A 21,056-nucleotide genomic window follows, 5' to 3' on the forward strand; every position below is an offset into this window, starting at 1 on the left:
TTCTAGATGCAGTAACAGCATCCTAGGATGAAATTTCTACCGTAAGGTTTAAGGGAAGTATATTTTTTTTTGGTCTTACAGAATTTTAGCGTAATGGTGAAGCAGCATCATTGTAAAAGGGGAAGAGAGGGAGATGTTTTATTTGACCAATGAAAATAAAGCTTAAGGTAAGTCTCCTTAAATGTTTGTGAAAAGGGTTTGTTCCTGGAACATCAGCAAAATGTGTCATTCTGTGGATGTTCAACTGATTGTTCGCAATGAAATGCTAAAAATTTATAAACGAATGTTGGTCATAATAAATGTAGAATAAATTGTAAATGTTTTAGTTTTGTAATGTGTTCTTACTTTTAATAAATGTATTAAACATACCCGATTTTTTTTTATTTCCTTGCATTACTAGTATTATCATTTAGCTACCTGTCTACCCGAGTGTCAGCTTGGCGCCACGAAGTCGGTGACTAACGGGCCTGTTGTAGCATGCGCGTCATGACTGCAGCTCGAGTGCTTCGTGATGACACTTTGACGAGCTGTTGGTGGCAGGCTCAGACATTCATGAGCGCCTCATGGCGCCACAAAGTCGCGGACTAATGTACCAGTTGTGACATGCACGGTCAAGTCTATTGTTTGGGTCCCCTGGACACTGTGAGACGACATTCCTGAGTGATGAGTCACGATGCAGGCAGTGCCTCGCGCCCTAATCTCTAATCACCTAGGTCATTCGTGGTTTTACCCGAGTGTGGTTTCCCATGTTTGGCTGTCAGGTTACATTTCTACCACCACCACTCACAGACCTGCTACGACATGCACATGAGTCATGCTGGGTTTTTCCGAAGACAATGGTACTTCCATGTACTACATTCCTATTGGCGGATACAACAGAAATACTCTGTTCCTAATGTTTTTCCAAGAACAGGCAGGTCCGAGGCTATAAAAGGCCAGGATTAACTGTCGGAGCTTCATTGTGTTCTTGGAGTTTGAGTGAGCTAGTTCGTGTGTGAGTTTCGCTGCTACCACGATTCCTACCGCCACCGATACATCATCTTCTGCAGCTCCACTTCATCGTTTTCTGAGGTATGCTACATGTTTCGTTAATATTTTTATGTTTCTCAGCTTTTTCGTAGGTTATCTGATAGCTAGTTTTTTCTCTGTACACTTATGTATGGGTAACCAGGAATTGTTTAGCTTAAACTTTTAACAGTACTTTAAATATTCTAGCATTTTTGAGTTGTGCATTAGTGTAGTTTTGAGGTTATGTAATCAATCATTTTGAGTTAACATTGAATACTTTTTCAGCTTTAACTTTTATGAGTAGGTACTTTAAATATTCTACCATTTTTAGGATTGTACATGAAGGAATAGCTTTGAGGTTATGTTTGCAACTTTTTTTATTTAGTAACATTACTAGTAGTTTAGGTTAGTAAGCTTGAGTGCTAGAGCTTTAAGGTTATGTTTGTAACTTTTTTATTTAGTTACATTGCTATCAGTTTAGGTTAATAAGCTTGAGGGATAGAGTTTTGAGGTTATGTTTGCAACTTTTTCGTGTTAACATCTAGCTACATTGTATTCTTAATTCTTTTGTTATAGTTCTCCGTGCGTCGAGCTACCGTTGTGTGTTCCGTACGTTGAGACCAGTCTACCGAGTGTCGTGATGATGGCGTCTACCGTTCAGAAATGCCGTTTCTGCTCTGCTACATTCACGGCAGGCCACAACCGCTACCGGCACGAGCGTCAGTGTGCTGAGAACCAGCATCGTGACCACCAACAGTGCCACCTATGTGGAAAGATGGTCGCACGCAGCGATAAGATGCAGCAGCACCTTGCATCATGTGCTGGAGCTGTCGCTACGACATCAGGCATGCGGTGTAGCTTCTGCTATAAGGCCTTCGCCCGTGCTGATTTTGCAAGACGCCATGAGAAGTCGGCTTGCGGTCTTAACCCAAACCGCATATCACATACCTGCGACAACTGTGCTAAGGAGTTCGCCAGGGCTGATAAGTTAAAAGCCCACATCAAGGTATGCAAGGGGCCTGCTCCGCCTCCAACAAAGAAGCAGAGGATGGTAGCAGTTAAGCCTGCAGTTACGCCCAAGCCTTCGACCAGCCGAACAAAGGTGGTGACCGTGACTGGTTTGGCCAATACCCACGGCTTCATCACCGCCGAAGTGGGTTTCAAGGGTAACTTGAAGACGTACGTGGCAGAAAATACGTCAAGTTCTGCCAAGGATATTTGTACGTACCTGGACTCCATCAAGAACAAAATAATCAACCAACTTGTGGAGGAGATTGAAGAGAACGGACCTCTCAAATTCAATATCGTGCTCGAGTGTGCCTACAAAAAACCCGTAGATGCCTGTGAAGACAAGAGGGCCTTCAAAACCATGAATGTCCCCCTCTACGCAGTTCATGAGGTGGAGGAGGCAGTTACCGAGTCCATCTCTAAGATCTGCAAGGAGGAGGAAGACTACATGGGTAAGGGGTCCGGATGGACTTTGTCGGCCGTTAAGCGACTACAGTTGAGAATCAACAAGCTCGATCCACTCCGTGCCAGCTCCTACATCGAATTACCTACTTCCATCAAAGACAAATACGCAGTGATAAATCCGCAAAACCTCGAAGACCACATGTGCTTTAAGTGGTCGATTCTTGTGAAGTACGTGGAAGGTGAGCATCCTGAACGTGTCAACCAGCGCTACCATGACTTGGAGGGGAAGTTCAACTTCAACAACACTGACTTCCCTACTCCAATCAAGCAAATACCACTGTTTGAAAAACAGAACCCCGGAGTCTCCATCAACATCTACAGTATCGACGAGAATCTGAATGTTGTTCCTGCACGAGTCGCTCCTGAAGAAAAAGAACATCATTTCGATCTTCTGCTCTTGGTCAATGACGATTCATCCCATTTCACCTACATCACTAATTTTTCTGCTCTGGTTCGGTCCCAAATCACTACACATCATGATGCTATTCATGTTTGTAAAAGATGCTTCAAGCATTACGATGATCGGGGTAGGGTTAGCGGGCTCACTGGTCTTCAGTGTTTGGAAAAACACCGTGGGCTCTGCAAAAAGCATGCTGCTGTTAGGATGGAGATGCCATCGCCCGATCAAAACGGCCAGCCACCTGTTCTGAAGTTCAAAAACTTCCATCACAGTGATAAGATGCCCATCGTGGTATATTGCGACTTTGAAGCTATTCTAGAGAAAATCCATACATGTCACCCGAATACTGATGAGTCATACACGCTGCAGTACCAAAAGCATAAAGCATACAGCTACTGTATTTACGTGAAAGCTGATAATACCATCATTCCTGCACACCTCACTTCAGCACTTCCATCAGAGCCTGTATTGTATCGCGGTTGTGACGCAGAGGATAAGTTCATATCCCGCATTGTGGAGATTGGACATGACGTACAGAAAATATTTTCTACGTCTGTTCCTATGACTCCGCTCACACATGCACAAAACACTGCTTTTCTGCAAGCAAGGTGTTGTTGCTACTGTGGAGGAAAGTTCGGAGGAACTGTAAAGAAAGTTCGTGACCACAATCACTTCACCGGCGAATTTATTGGGCCTGCATGTAATGACTGCAACCTTCTCAGGCGCAGACCGAAAAAGTTGATTGTGTTCTTCCACAACCTGGCATACGATCAGAACTTCATTATCAGGAAGTTGGGGTATGATAGTAAAGACATCTTCATCATTCCGAATTCAGAGGAGAAGCTGATAACTTTTTCCAAGAAGTTACATGATAAGTTCAGCATTCAGTTTGTCGATACGTTCCGTTTTATGAGTCGGGGTCTTGCTTCGCTCGCTGAGTTCTTGCCTGCAGACAAGTTTATAAGTACTACTGAGTTTTTCGCGCCTGATGAGTTGGAGTTGGTTACCCGCAAGGGTGTCTTCCCGTATGATTTTGTGGATTCTTTTGCTCGACTAGATGATACTCGTCTTCCATCCATCGATGATTTCTACAATAGTCTGACTGATTCCATGATTTCAGAGATGGAGTACGCTCATGCAGTGAAAGTCTGGGACAAGTTTCAGTGTGCTACTTTGGGGGAGTACGCTGACTTGTATCTAAAGACAGATGTCCTGATTTTGGCGGATGTATTCGAGAATTTCCGTTCCATATGTTTGGAGACATACAGCCTAGATCCGTCTCACTATGTTTCTTGTCCAGGGTTCGCTTTCGATGCGATGCTTCGAACCACAGGCGTACAGCTAGAGCTTCTTACCGATTATGATATGTACATGTTTGTGGAGGCTGGTATTAGGGGGGGAGTAGCGCAAAGCATTAAACGTCATTGCGTAGCCAATAACTCCTACATACCTGAGACATATGATGCATCCAAGCCATCCACATTCCTGGAGTACATTGATGCAAATAATTTGTACGGGTGGGCGATGTCTCTGCCGCTTCCAATTCGGCATTTCCAATGGGCAGACACATCAATTGATGTCGTGTCTGTCCCAGATGATTCTCCTACAGGCTACATTATTGAGTGTGATGTGGAGTACCCTCCCGAGCTCCATGAAAGTCATAAAGACCTGCCATTTCTCCCCATAAATCAGTGTCTGCCCGGCTCAAATCAATCAAAGTTGATGACAACACTTGAAAATAAAGAGCACTACATTGTCCACTACAAAAACCTCCAGCAAGCGGTATCTCATGGGCTGAGAGTGACTAAGATACATCGAGTCCTGCAGTTTGAGCAGTCGGCATGGTTGGAGCCCTATATTCGGCTGAATACCAACAAGCGGAAAGCAGCAGCCAACGAGTTCGAGAAGGAGTTCTTTAAGCTCGCTGTGAACTCGACATTTGGTAAACTGATGGAAAATAAAAGGCGGAGGCTCAAAATGGAGTTGGTGTGCTCTGAGAAGAGGTTCAAGAAGTTGGTGTGTCGTCCGTCCTTCAAGGACCGTACAATGTACGAACCGAATTTGTCTCTAGTCCACCTTAATCACGAGACCATCATTTTCGACAAGCCGATCTATGCTGGACTGGCCGTACTAGATCTTTCAAAGACTCTCATGTACGACTTCCACTACAATACCATGAAACCCCGTTACCATGACAATATTCACCTGATGTATATGGATACAGACAGTTTTGTGTATGAGATCCAGACAACAGACTTTTACTCAGACCTCAAAACCGACCCTACACTGATGGCTAAATTCGACACCAGCTGCTACCCTTCCGACCACCCATGCTTCTCCCCCATCAACAAGAAAGTTGTCGGTAAATTCAAAGATGAATGTGGGGGAGAAGTGATGGAGGAGTTTGTAAGCCTACGGGCCAAACTCTACGCCTACAGGTGTGGTGGTAAGAGCGAGAAAAAGGCCAAGGGCATCCAGCGATGTGTGGTCAAAAACCACATAACATTCGATGACTACCTGGAAGCCCTGCAAGACCACCGCACAATGAGGGCAGGCGTTAGAGCAATTCGCTCCCATCAGCACATACTCTATACTGAGTACAGCAATAAGCTGGCCATAACGTGGGAGGACGACAAACGGCTGATCTGCGAAGATGGTATCCACACAGTACCCCACGGATATGTTGGAAGCGGCGAATAATTTTTTTTCTGTAAATAGTTTTTGATTTAAATAGTTTGGCAGTTTGGTAGTTGTTTCCATTTGTTGTATAGTTTTTCTGTTTTTGCTGTACAGTTTATGTTTTTGATTTATAGTTTCAATTTTTGTTGTAAAGTTTCAGTTTTTTTATGTGTAGTTTTTGTTTTTGCTCCATTTTTGTTGTGTAAAATATGTTCTTAATTTAATAAATACAATTTTACCTACATATTGTTTATTATTTTTAATATAGAACCTATATCCCACGAGGTACTGATACTTATAAATGTCTTACAGAATGGTGAAATGTAATTATACACAAACATTAAAATATCTGCTTCCATGCAGCTTTTAAAACACGAGTACGCAAACATGAACTTGTTTATAAAAGTGAAATTGAACGCAGACATTACAAATATCTGCTTCCGTGCAGCTTTAAAACACGAGTACGCAAACATGAACTTGTTTATAAAAGTGAAATTGAACACAGACATTAAAAATATCTGCTTCCATGCAGCTTTTAAACACATGTACGCAAACATGAACTTGTTTATAAAAGTGAAATTGAACGCAGACATTAAAAATATCTGCTTCCATGCAGCTTTAAAACACGTGTACGCAAACATGAGAAGAGATTATTACTTGTGAGTTAGGACTCTGAAAATTTTTTGGCCAGCTAAGATGGAGTAATAAATGTTTTTTTAAATTATCATTACTTTAACTAACGCATCCACAACGATAGTATTGATAACATATATTTTAGTTAAAACCTATAAGTGATAAGACTTTAAGAAAAAACTGTCGGTTACAACAACAAAATGACTGTGGATTTTGGTCTATAAGGTTCATAACAATGTTGGTAGAGAATTGTAACTCGACCTTACATACACTAACATACTTTATAAACCTACAGCCGATGACGACATCCATCAGATGAAATCAAGATGGCAGTCTCCACTAAATAAGATGGTCCCTCCAGCAGACAACGATGGTATATATTTTTTTCCCTGATTTTCTAAGTTAATAATTATGATTTTCCAAGATGGTGGATGTAACGAAAAATTGTAACATGAATGAGTGGGGTGTTCGATGACGATGCCATTGTAACAGAGGGGTGGGGGTGCTAGATGATGTACTTGTAATTTAGAGGAGTGGGGTGTTCGATATGTAGGTTTTTAATTAAAATTGTATTAAATAATATTTTTTTAATTTTATTTTAAAATTTTGATTATTTAATTTTTTAAAATTTAAATTTTTTTCTTTAAAATCGGATAATAAATAAAGATTTTCAAGATGGCGGACGAAACTCAAAATAGAGGAATGTTGTAGAAAACAAAATGGCCACCGGACTTGATGTAATCCACGATGGTCGCCGGAAGTGACGTAATCCAAGATGGTCGCAGGAAGGGACGCAATCTAATATGGCCGCCGGAAGTGACGCAATCTAAGATGGCCGCCGGAAGTGAAGTAATCCAAGATGGCCGCCGGAAGTGACGTCATCCAAGATGGCCGCTGGAAGTGACGTCATCCAAAATGGCCGCCTCGAATCCCCGAATCCCCCTCCCCCCTCCCCTGTCCCCATATGAACCAAATACACCTACTCTGATAATTTTAGAGTTTTCTAATGTGATGTATGTATGAGTTGGCAGAAAATCACCACGGCAACGGCTGTAGCACTGTTGATGCTTCATTCGTCTCCATGGCAACGACTATTTCATTGTTAGTGTAGTCCTCATCACTCATTAAATACAGACCACCAATTTTTAGATATATACAGGTAAATAACTATACACTGGTAGAACAAAGTCGGTCGGGATTTGAAAGTGATATAAATTATTCAAATTAAGAAGACAATAAATTACTAACTACATCTGATTTCTAAAAAGGTCCAGTGAACTCTTTACCAAGTCAACCGATTTCGATGAAAATTGGCATTTATGTGTAATTGATTCCAACTTGAGAGATAGGGTGGTTTTTATTTCGATTAATAGTCTTAATAATTTATAATTAATAATAAACTGATTATCAATGTTGATTGGTGTTTAAGCCCGGGAAACAGTGGGTACTTCGTTTCCATGACAACGTTGCGTGCTTGAGAGTCGGGAAACCATCGGTGCTATTCGTTTTTTCTTCGGTACATTACAAAGCATTGTATTAAGTTTTTGTCATAATTAATTAATTTTCATTTTATTTCATTTATTATAACTGTAAATAGGAGATTTGGTCTCATTTTCCCCCCCATAAATACAACCGTGCGAAGCCGGGTCGGGCAGCTAGTATATATATATATATATATATATATATATATACATACTATATATATATATATATATATATATATATATATATATATACTATATAAAAATAAGTCGGGTTTTCCTTCCTGACGCTATAACTCCAGAACGCACGAACCGATTTCCACGGTTTTGCAGACGTTGGAAAGGTCTCGGGCTCCGTGAGGTTTATAGCAAAGAAAATTCAGGAAAAATTCAGGACAAACCAACATTTTAAGTAGATGGCGCCGGTGCGTGATACATTGTTTGACAGCTACTCATTGTTCTCTGCTCAGTTAATTTCATGTGACAAACCGGTATTGTGTGCACTGTGAAATTGTGAAAAAAAAAAAAAAAGAAAAAAAAAGTTATTCGTTTCCTAACATTTCAATTGGAAACCATCAAATCAACTACTCATTGTTCTCTGCTCAGTTAATTTCATGATATTGTTGGCAGGCGATTTCAGGCAGACGTTGCCAGTAATTCCCCGTGGAACGCCTGCAGATGAATTGAATGCTTGCCTGAAGGCATCACCTTTATGGAATAACGTAAAAACATTATCGCTAACCACTAATATGAGAGTTCAACTTCAAAATGATCAAAGTGCTGCACAATTTTCCAAACAATTGTTAGATGTTGGAAATGGAAAAGTCCCAGTTGATGCGACATCTGGATTAATTACTCTTACCAACGACTTTTGCCGATTTGTAGACTCTCAATTAGCTCTTATTGAAAATGTTTTCCCAAACATTAGTGAGAATTATCAGAATTATGCTTGGTTAAGTCAACGAGCAATCCTTGCCGCAAAGAATAATGATGTACACGCACTGAATTTCACCATTCAATCAAAAATTTCTGGCGACTTGGTGACATACAAATCCGTTGATTCCATAACAAATCCCGATTATGTAGTAAATTATCCAACGGAGTTTTTGAACTCTCTGGAGTTACCAGGATTTCCACCACATAACTTGCTACTCAAAGTTGGTACAGTTATTATGATATTGCGTAATTTGAATCCACCGCGACTTTGCAACGGTACTCGACTTTCGGTAAAAAGACTTATGCCGAATTTGATTGAGGCAACCATTATTAACGGAAAGTACGCAGGTGAAAATGTATGTATTCCTCGAATACCAATGATTCCGACTGATCTTCCGTTTGACTTCAAACGATTGCAATTTCCAGTTCGCCTTGCGTTCGCAATGACAATTAACAAGTCGCAAGGCCAATCGCTTAGTGTTTGCGGAATAAATTTAGAAAATCATTGTTTTTCACATGGGCAGTTATACGTTGCGTGTTCACGAGTTGGGAAACCATCCGCTTTGTTTGTGTTAACGTCAGACCAAAAAACAAAAAATGTGGTTTACCAAAGAGCACTTCAATGAAACGGATAATTTGCGGACACGTATAACGCTTCGATTCAGTATTTACTTTGGATTCACTTTCATTTACTTAGAGAAGTTCAACTACATAACACTTCATTTTTGTTATCAAAATGAATTCATTACTGTTGTGAAATGAAATAAATTATTTCCTTTTCAAATATAAAACAAAAAAAATTTTTCTTCCTCTTTTAATCACCAAACGAAATGTTACATAAAACGAAGCTATCTGGTGGCGAAACGGAGTTCACCGGGTTTGCTAATGTGTGTGTGTGTATATATATATATATATATATATATATATATATATATATATAAGAAAATAGGTAGGCCTTGAACTTTATAAATCAGTAGGCCAGATTAAACTACACCATTAGAAGTCTGTTAAGTTATTTCAGTTAATTTTTAAAAAACCTGTTATAGAAAAAAATTATGATTTTGTATTTATAAGAGAGCCTTTAAAGCCTATTAGACTGTCGTTTAATTCTTCGAATTCACACAGAAATAAGAAAGTCAGTACTATGGGAAGTATAAAAACATTTGCATGTGCAGATTAAAAAAAAAAGAAAAATTAAAGGAAGAAATTATGGTTGTTATAGATAGTTGTAATTAATATTAGCTTTTTAAAGTTATTATCACACAAGTATATGTCATATAACTTTTTAATAATTGTTTTGATAAATCTTCATGATATATCTTTGTATAACACTGTATTCACCCGAAAATAATGTTTACGAATTAGTAATTTCTGAAATATCTGTAAAAAAATACGTAAAAGTTCTTCGTCAGACATTTATTTGTTGCGAGTGGGGAACACAGGTTAGGAAAGAATAACCCACTAAAAAAAAGGTTTTATTTTTTAAATAATAATTACACTATTTTTTTAAAATTACAACGATCTTAATGTCTGTTCACGAATTAATCACACTTTCAATAGTCCACATTTCACCCCCCCCCCCCTCCTCTCGAAGGCCGTCGCTTGTCGACTGCTATCGCCTGATAAGGGGTCACTCAACCTCTTCACTTCACTGCCCTCGCAGGTCATCGTCGTTGAAACACCTCCCAGCCCCGCCATGGAAAACTCCCGCAGACCTTTGAAATGCAGTGTTGTCAGAATCCCCGACCCAACTATCGAAGCCGCGAGAACAATGGCGTTCCAGTTACGCCACTTCACGCAGAATGGCTCTGGGAAAACCTCTTCGAGAGAGAGAGAGAGAGGTACAGAGGCGCCGCTGCTAATCGGGTTACCTCAGAAGGACGGGCGCTACCTGCATCGCGCCCCTCCTGCAGGCTGGCGCGCCGGCTGGCTCATCGCTGGCGTCCTCGCAACAATATTAACCTAACGGAACAGTGGACCTACAATTTGTATTTGTAACGGATCATACTAGGCTATTGTTTCTCCATGAAAGTCGTTAGTTTGGTAGTGTGAGAATTCGTACGGATGGTTTATTGCATATTTCGTCCCTGACAATATGCCATTCTTTACCTGCTTTTTTAAAAAAAATCATTTTGTTTTCATAACAAAAAAAAAACGTTTTTCAGACTTAATTCTTAGAGGCTATTTACTGGAAGTTATTTATATATATTTCCACTGCTAGTTGTTGTGTATAAATTGATTAGTACAAATATTTAAAAAATATTACTTCTTAAAAATTTGGAGTAAGAAATAAATTAACTTTACTTTCAAAGCTGTGGTTTAATTATACGCCATATGTTTTTAACAACATATAGGACAGTGTTTTTCTAGAGTGTCTGGATGGAGGTGCATAAGTTGTCTATCTGAGAACCTATTACAGTTTTTTTTTCAAAACCAGAAAGTCTTAGAAAGACTGCCATGATTGAAAGGTAGATTCTTGAATTTCTCTGCTTATGATTATGTCCTAACATTCGTTTGAATATAAGGCTACTATCTAATTTTGCTTATTCATTAGCCGCACATAGAGCCATAATTTAATCATTTTAAGCTAGTTAATAAGGTGAAATATTAGTTATATATATTCTGGCTTTAGGGTTGCAAGGAGGGTGGGGATGGACCCACTTCCCATCTCCCTGACAACGCACTTGTGTAGCAAAGCATATACATTCTAATTATACACAGTGTTCGTGAATTGTAGGCCGTATATTTAATGCGTGTTAGGGATTTAATATGTTTATATATTTAAGAAATATTTGTCCGGAACTGCAACCCTTCCTAAGAAACAAGCGCGAAAAATAGCGCGTGAGTTTGAATTAACCATGCATCAGGCATTTCCCGGGGGAACATCCGAACGTCACGGCGCTGCAATCGCGCGTCCTCTCAGCCAGTGATGAGCGGGAAATTAAAATTCACGCGCTTACGTTTTACTACAGGTCTGCGATTCCGGATATCGCTTTTTTTTTTTTTGGTGTTCCCAACTGCCCATTAAACGTATGTCGCGGCGCGACTCACGCGCGCTGTGGGAAGCGGGGCGCGCCCGCCTCTCCAGGGGAGAGAGGAGAGTGCAGGTGCTTGACGGAGACCCGGCCGCGACGAGGCGCGCGTGCCTGGAGGAGGAGGAGGAACCCCGCTCTGCTGCCTTCCCGTCCCGCCACGCCGCTGTGCGAGCAGCGTGGCGCCACCGGCGCTGCTGCGCTCTCACGATTAACAGCCAGTCTGCGAGGGCTCACCAACAAGTATATGGGCGTGTGTACTTAGGTACGCTCGGTGGATGTTATTCTTATTTGGCGTAGTAAAAATCTAACTTGAATTTTGAGTGGAAATAATTAATATAAATAAAATAACACAAGGACTGGAATTATATTATGAATACGGTTGATCAAGTATAAATTCAATGTGTTAAAAAAATTAAATAAATTCTAAGTATTCAATGTTAATTTAACACGGGAATAAAATTATTTAATGAAAATCAATAAATATGCAGAATACTTATTATAAATTATTTATTTTTTTTATTTTTTTAAATAATAATATATTAATTTATAATGTAAATAAATAATACATACGGGAACATAACCTCACAAACACTCCCATGAAAACCAGGAGACTACTAAACCTTCCACAGACACTCCCTGCCAGCGAAAATGGAAGCTTACAAGCAACCTGACATAGTATTTATACAATACGGGAACATAACCTCTCTTATATAAATACACTTTTAAAAGGTTTATAAACACAATTTCTATCACTGATATTCACAATAAATACATGTTTTTAATTATATTGACCGGTATTCAATATCATTCACTGAAGTATATGTTCGAAAAACACATATAAAATTTTTATTTATGTGTAGCTTTTTTTTCATCCTGTGAAAATTTCGACTCATACTGCGAGCGCATCGTAAAAAAACCAAGTTTATAATTTTTTTGAAATTTAATGTGCCTAACTTAATAAATTGGTTGTCTGTAAAGTTGGTTTACGGACGATAGTTTAACATGACAACGTCATAACAAAACACTGATGAAATGATTGCATACTTTTACGAATAAAATTGAATCATTTTTATTTTAATAATAAAATAATAAATACTTGAAATTATACTAGTAATCAGATTTTTAAAATGCAAGAATAATTAACCTTTTATTGCCGAAATTGTTGTTGTAATAAGCAATGAAAACCACATCAACTTTTCACTTCACTTTATAAACAGTCGAGTGGAAGAGAGATAGATGCGGTGCAAGCGTACAATGAGCGAAACGGGACACAGCGTAACGGAACAATGAGCGTAAAGGGACACAGCGTAACGGAACAATGAGCGTAACGGGACAATGTGCGTAACGGGACACTTTTTCGTGCGTGCAGCCGGCGTTCATCGATTTATTAGACGTTGTCACGTCAAAAAAAAAGAGGTGGTCGTCGAACGCCGGCGGGCGTACGAACAGCAATAACCACCATCGCCACCAGGGAGCGGTGGAGCGGTGCGCTGCACTCGGCCCGGCCTCTCCCGAAGGTCGGCCGGCCCGCCGCTCGCTGCTCCCGATAGCAAGGAGATAGCGACACCATGTCCCGGCGCCGGTCGGAGGAAACAAAGCACCTGCAATGGCGGGCCACGCGTCGCAACGACCCACATAGCGCGGGGCCGCGCGAGACACGCCCTGCGGTGCAAGCGCTAGGGCCGGACAACCTCGGGCTGCAGGCGAGACACTTTCTCACGACCTTCCGTCGCACTAGTCACCACCCACCTCCTCCACCACAACCGCTTCCAGACACTTCCTTTCAGCTCCAGTTAGGAGCCGTTCGCGTGACCTGGATCCACCGCGCGGTGAATGCCGGGCACACGTCACACGTTCTCGCACCGAGTCTCTGGTCTGAGGGTGCTCGGGTCCCAGCTACTCATTACTAACTGTGCATTGTGGGCTGTCGTGGTCTTTGTCCATCGACATTCCGCTCTGCATGGCAGTACGTGGAAAAAAAAAATCTTTTTTTGCTACTTTTACAAATGATTCCCTTGGAAACTGGTTGCCAAGAAATTGTCTGTAATACTACAAGAAAGATATTTTGAATTTTTGCATCACGTGTCTATGGTTTTTTTTTCACATATATGAAATACGTCTTTCGAGATAAGACTGAGTATTTCTGACGAAAATTAATGTTTAATTCAAGTATAACCTTTTAAATAATGAGGGGAAAAAAATCGAATTATTCAATAATTGGACATTTTTTGTTGTTGTATCATGCTTATTATGTGCGCAGTTGATAATGATACTGTATGTGCTATTCAGTGAACGGTTTACAAACTACTCTAACTATTGGAGGTACTGTGACAACACAAAGCATAAATGCCCGCGTAAGAATCCCAACCCAGTAATACTGCGAACTTTATTTTGTAGAGATACAGTTGTTTTCATGTAATTGTAAATTTTTTTTAAATATCCGTATTAACGCCACTTCACGCGGCAGCGCCCTGGGAACCCGCAGAACGATCCAGACGTCGAGGCACCCGGACTCCGCGCGATGTCGGCGGAGGGCGGCGTGATCGTCACAAAGCTGCCCGCTAATGGAAGGTCCGTGTAGTGCAGACGATACCTTACCTAGGAGGGACGGGTTTTCCCAGAAATAAACCAGGCTTGTGAGCCTTCGTCTCTAGCGCTTCCTAATAATAGATTTGTTTCAATATGTAGGTTTGTATTGAGTAGGTTCTTAGCTATGTTTTGTTTCCTAAACGTAATTGTTTTCTTCTTAGAATAATTTCGCTAAGTTTATAATTCACAGAATTGTTTTATTATTTTACTCTATTACAAACTTCGCATTCCCATTTCAACCACTGAGCTTGTTTTCTAAATAAAAAAAAACTATGTAAAACACGGTTTAATAATTATTTTACAGCTATTTCTCAAAATCTGGAATTACTAGAAACCACCAAAATATTTCTTTAAAGAATATTTAAACCATCTTTCTATCCTTTGAGGTGTCAATTTTTAAAGACTTTTTGTTTTTTGTAGCTAACTACATCATATACATATAATGTTTTCTTATAACTTCATGTTTATAGGACTAATGGTTGCGTCTGGGCATTGGTATTAAGTCATTCCCTACATTTAACATAAATATTAGAAAAAAACACACTTATACATTTTTTGCATACTTGGTGGTCAAATTTATTAAAATAAACACACACTGTGTAACTCTTTATGTTTATTATTCGTTCTAATATTATTGACTATCAAACTTAACCCCTTTTAAATCTCCATTAATGGTTAAATTTCAGAAAGTGTTAAAAAAAATAGCTGTTGGTGGTATTGTAGGTTTGTATTCATACTGTTACGAACGATAGAGACCAGACCAGGATGCCAGGTTCGGAGCTGGCTGGCGGCCCCGCATGGCTACTGGCGTCACGCGCCGAGTCTCTTGCGGTCCACTGACGTAAGGCATGCCACGCATGCCTTGCCGGATTACAAAGGTCGTCGGTACCCTCCTCCCCCCGATCCACCACATCGTCCTGCCTCGGTGCTTGTTATCTATCGCTGAGCGGCTTTGGGAAATCCGCGGGCCGCCGCGCGGAGCAGCGTGAATTGACGCCGCCCTTCTAGACTGTTCGGGCGATGGGTCGGTCAGGGATGACGCGACCCGTTATCAACTGCACACGTCGGTTCGAGAAGGGCGCTACAGTGCTTAAGCAGCGACGCCGGCCTCCGCGAGAGTTCTGCGACGGGCGCCGAGTGAGTTCCACGAGGAGTGCGGCGAAGAGTTCCGCGGAGTACCGCGTGAGTTACGAGTTTCGAGCGAGTTCCGCGACAATTCCGTACTTCCAAGTGTTCCGCGAGCGAAGGGAAGTGTGACATCGGCGAAGAGGGTGAAAGTGACTCTCTCCCCCCCCCCCTCCCCCCCGAGAGTGTCAAGAAGCGAAATTTGATTGGATCGTGAGAGTGCGGTGGTGGAGTGGCGCGAGACTGTGTGTGTGTGTGAACAGGCGCGAGGTAATGGGTGAACCACTGTTGAGCCTAGCTCCAGTGAGAAGTGCGAACTGTGAAACTTGACAAACATTGAGTGACTTGAGAATTAACATTTTTAAGTGCCAGTGATTTGTGATCGTACATTATTAAGCACAATTATTTATTATAAATTAATGTAAAAATTAGTAATCAATAAAACCACGAAAAAAAAAATATTTGGGCTATCCCTCACGAACCCAGTTCTACTCACATCATAGGTTGTAACGATATACAGTAGCTTACTTCCCATATGTTATAGCTCACTTCCCATATGATTAGCTTCGGAGATATTAATTATTATTTTTAATATGATCTTACCTCTCTTTTACCATCTAGTCAAGATGGTTTTTGAAAATAAAATATTACACACTAGGTTCATTTTTATAAATGATATGGTAAGTTTCTTACCTTCCAATTTTCAACTCATTAAATATGAACTTTAAGAAAGTGATAAACAAGTGGTTTGTGTATTTGTATTTTATTAATACACCAATATTTTACTTTTTTGATTACCTGAGAACATACATACATTCTAAAACCATACACCCATTATTTAATCTCCTAAAAATAAAATTTCTGAAAAGAAAAGAAAAATTACGTGACACTTGTTGTATGCTCTGGGAGCTCAGTTTCTTACAATCAAATGATCAACTTCGGAGTTAAGATTACGTATTAAAAAAAAGTACTCCCTTTGCTCCCTTTAAAGATTAATTTAGAAAAATCAATCGTTGTTAGTTGCCTTCATCGTAATTTAAATGATTTTTATTATAATTTTACGTTTATTTGGCCAATTGTAGAGGCTGGCCGTTGATATGTCGTCTGAACTTTGAACCCACATTTTAAGGGTTCAATTTTTCAAAAATACTTACTTAGCGAAGTGTTTACGTCACATGGAAACTATTATATTTAATGCTCGTGTTTCTAGAACCAATGTTTGAGCCTGGGCGCGTTGATGTGTCCATTAGTAGGCTTATCCTTATGTATATACAGACATACATACATACACACACGAGTGAGGAAACAGGTCCGGTAAGGATTGCCCAGTTAATTAAATACAGATTTATTTATTACCTATTAACGCCACACTTCGTAAAGTTTTAACAATTAGACTGTTTGACCTCAAATTAATCTCTCTTTCCTCAAATTAATTACGCTTTCATTAAGTCCACAATCTACTCTCCTCACTGGAGCTTGGCTCGACAGTGGCTCTCTCTACTGCGCACCTCCGTCTCAACACGCTGCCTCGCGCTACTCTCCCGTCCGCTTCGCATACAACACCCGGATGCTTCGGCCCCCGACGACGCACCAATCTTCGCCACGAAGTCTGACAGCTCGCCGCCTGCTGTCCCACCAACGGGTCACGCGCCCTATTAACTTCACTGCCCTCGCAGGTCAATCTCTCCGTTTATATACCTGTCACGTCATGCCCTGGAAAGGTCTCGTAATCCTTAACACTCGAAGCTTCGAGAACAACGGCGTCGTAGTCACGCCACTTCACGCAAACGTGTCTCTGGGAACGTGCGGAACCTTCGAGAACCGCAGATAATACTCCGGTCTCAATGGGAAAGTTTTAGGGAAGAGGAGGTAGGAATGCGAGGCACCGCTGCTAATCGGATTAGACGTGTAGCGGTAATGGATCACACCCCACCCGCAGGCATGCTCACGTGCTGGCTGGCCAGCATTGTACCAGTCTTCGTAACAATATTTAATCTTCCCGGCATGAGGCGAATATTTTATAATTTTATCACATAAAGAAGTCCCTACAACCAACCTAGATTACAGTGGGCTCATTGCAAAATTTGTGATGCGAGGCACAGTGATTTGGAAAGAACCTAATGTATAGTCTACAGGTTTTGTCACATATGCCACTTATTGAGTCTCCTAGTTTGATATTTTGGTTAGTTTCACACATGAACATTTTTATTTACGCTTGTATAACTACTCCATCATATACCATTATGCTAATCGTTGACTGTTTTTAGTTGTGTGTAGGTAATATAACTTTCGTAAGCCCACTGGGGACTTTATAATTCTCAAATATGATTGCAAGGCCAGTTATTTGAAAAATTTGCGTTTTTAATGAATAATTTAACATAACATTAAATTTTATTATAGATTCATCAAACCAGCATTACCAAGAGTATTAGGTACGAAATGCAGGTTCTCACTGATCAACTGATACAAAATTTGTGAGATGACTCATATGCAAACTTATATAAAATAAAATAATACCAAAACTATATCGAGTTATTGTGTTTCTCAAGCAAGTCACTTTGATTATTCATTTGTAAGATTAACTATTGTATTATTGTTATTGCACTTATGTCTGTAAAGTTAATCTGAACTTTATATTGACTATCATTTAACATGTTAAATAAACAAATGTTATCGTTATGTAACATTTTAATGTCAAGGCATCTTCACAAAAAGGCTCACAGGGTAGAAAGAGCGAAGAGGGAGAATGACTGGTAGTTATTAAGACCACTTCACTTACCAGGCGGTCTATTGAATAGAGCAAATACAAAGATAAACAAACCGACGTGCCGGAATTGATTTTTGTCAAGTGTACTGGCAGGACAGTCGTCGGGTCTGCAATAGGTAATCAGTTTGTTTCAACAAATTTCGTACAAATAAGCTCGTGACTTAACTAGGTTTTGTTTTGCCTTGAAATATAATAATTAAGTCTGTGACTCGATAAATTAATAGCCTGCTCCATTAGAAAAGACATGCAAAAATAGAGTTCTTTTTTTTTTTTTTTAGTGAGATGCTGGAATGCATACCATTTTACACACGCAGTGTCCCTGAAGAACAAGAAACCGAGAAACAGCACTGTGCAATTAAAAATGATCCTGTGACATGCCAGTCGGAAAAAAGGAAAAAAAAATGATGGAGCAGTCCGTGGACACAATACATTGACTAATTTGCATACAAGCGTGTGTAGTCTATCCTTGGTCCAGAAAAGTAACGCGAATTTGGCAGGTGTCTGTACAGTGCTGTTCACCTCATGTCCGTGGTGAGGGGGGGGGGGGGGCTTGTATGTCCTGCAGGGGTGGCCACAGGACAGGCAAGCCGGGCAGTTTATTTTTGTTTGTATGGTACGATGTTAGAAATATGGACATTAATGGGAAAAGGAAAATCAAAATTTTTAATATCGTGAAACTTAAAGTGATAGTCAGTGCCTATTTCAATTATGATTTCGTTTTAGGGGAAAAAAAAACTGAAATATTTTATTTCCACGTATAATAATGTTCTTTCGTCGAAAAAAAAAAGATCTTAAGCATTTATAAAACTGGTCCGAGGATAATTTATTATGAAAGAGTATAAAAATATCATACGTAAGATAAAGTAGCAAAACCATCGTTGAAAATTGAGTTCCAGGTTGGGTCAGAAATGTTTTCAAGAGTAAATTTTTTAAAATTTTCCGCTGGAGGGCTTCCAAAAATAAAAATGTGAGTAGCCCGTAGCCCTGCGGAGTGTATGGCCACTGCTGCCACATCGAGGGGTAATGTCGCTCCTCGTGTTCCCAGGCGCGGTGCGAGGTCGCAGTGCTGCTAGCGCTGCTGCACCACGCGGTCACCGTCTTGTCGTCGCCAGCGCCCCTCGCGGCCATCCACGTCAACTACGCCGGGCCGGCGCACTCCTACTCCGGCTCGTTCTACTCGACAGCTGAGGGCCGACACTTCGCTGGCGGTGGGTTCGCGACTCCAAACTAACAATGGCAACTGTTCCGAATCACTAGAGACCTGCAAAATTCGCGGATTCATTTCGTGATATGCTACAATTCAAATAATTATACCTTAGCGCTGCTTCTGCAATTGCTTCACTGTTAATCTGGAGTAATGAAAGCAAATTAGAGACCCTTACTCATAGAACTGTCCAATCACAGGCCACTTAGTCGAGACAACTCACGCGTCAGCAGCCAATGAACAGGTGGCATTTGCCCGAGTGTGGAGAGGATATTGGAGTCTATCCTGGAGGTCATTGAATCCGCGAATTTTGCAGGTCTCTACGTAATCACGCATCCAGTAAGCTTTGTAACGCATATCTTCCAAAATCGAAAATATTTTGGTTTTTGTACAGTTTCAAATGACACACACATTCAACTTCAAATGCAACTTCCCAAGCCGGTTAACGTACCCCAGTAAATAAATAGTTGATTCCACTGACATTTAAGTAATTTTCTTTGAACTATTGTCCTAACTTTATCATTTTCATAGTGGGCCTGCAGAAATTTGTCTGCGGGCCGCCTATATTGAACACCTGATCCATGAGGTTATTACTGACAGGACTAGCAAGACGAACTCGTCTGTATCCAAATTTATTGGAAGACATCAGTTAATGTAAAATATATAAATTGTATTCCATTTTTCTTTACTCGATGGTTTTTCAAATGTATGTCATTTCAAATGTTTGCTTATTAATTTCTCGAATGTATAAATTTTGGTTCTTGGAATATAGATAATCATTCTGCAAACATTACTTAGTTTTGTATAAGATATTAAGCGTTTTCCAAAATAAAACCTTTGTTAGCTTCAGGTATACTCATTCATCAGTTACGTTAACTACACGTTAACTACAATATACGGAAAATATGATTAAGTATGCTTTTCAATACAAAATAGCTGCTATATTTGGTGTAATTTGTGTAAAATGTATACCAAGCCGCGGTAAAAGAACCAAGTGAAAAAAAATTATGTAAACGACCGTTTACAATCTTTAAAATTAGGTATGTAAGATATCTCTGATTGAATATTATGATAGATACTGCAGAAGGAGAAGTTACACTGGAAATTACATGTGTACTTGCACCCTACGTAATTTCTCAAATTACTTTGCAAATTAGATCAAATAAATACGTTGTGGGATGACAGGGAAAGAAATCCAATTTAGAAAAAAATACACGTTTAATGACGCGTAAAGAAATTACACCACTATTTATAACTGGCACCAGGGTCGGACGGGTCCGTCGGGTCCGGTAACCACACAGAGCCCCGCACTGGCTCTTTCCATTTTTACATGCTTTATATTAGCTTCACCTGTATGTTTGTCTGTCCGTCTGTAACTCTTTCGACTAAGAGTGAGTGACTCATCACTCTAAAATGTCCCTCCCATTTCATTACGTTCGTTAGCCGAGCGGTCTAAGGCGCGCGACTTCTGTGACGTCAGCTTTCGGATTCAGCGATCGTGGGTTCTACTCCCGGCCACGCCGAAAAAAAAAATGTTTTTTTTCCCCGGTAAATTCTAATATTATATCCATACATCTAACTGCAAATGATTCGTAGAGACTTTACCATTTCTTTGTGACGTTGCAACTCCAAATAGTTATCTCAGATGGTAATAAGTAGTGTCGGTAACTCATTTCCCTATGATAATTATACATAAATATAGTTTAAAAAACTAAAAAAACATGCT

General features: G+C 40.2%; 1 protein-coding gene across 2 annotated transcripts in view; it reads left to right on the forward strand.

The window, feature by feature from the left end:
• Positions 1–21,056, forward strand: part of LOC134531734 (uncharacterized) — an 87,788-nt gene that overhangs the window by 39,396 nt on the left and 27,336 nt on the right. For both annotated transcript variants that reach the window (XM_063367577.1, XM_063367578.1), the window contains exon 2: positions 19,172–19,334. In XM_063367577.1, coding sequence (XP_063223647.1) covers positions 19,172–19,334 — 163 coding nt within the window. The remainder of the gene's footprint in view (positions 1–19,171; positions 19,335–21,056) is intronic.

The sequence above is a fragment of the Bacillus rossius genome, chromosome 5 (assembly GCF_032445375.1).
Source record: "Bacillus rossius redtenbacheri isolate Brsri chromosome 5, Brsri_v3, whole genome shotgun sequence".
Taxonomy (NCBI): Eukaryota; Metazoa; Arthropoda; class Insecta; order Phasmatodea; family Bacillidae; genus Bacillus; species Bacillus rossius.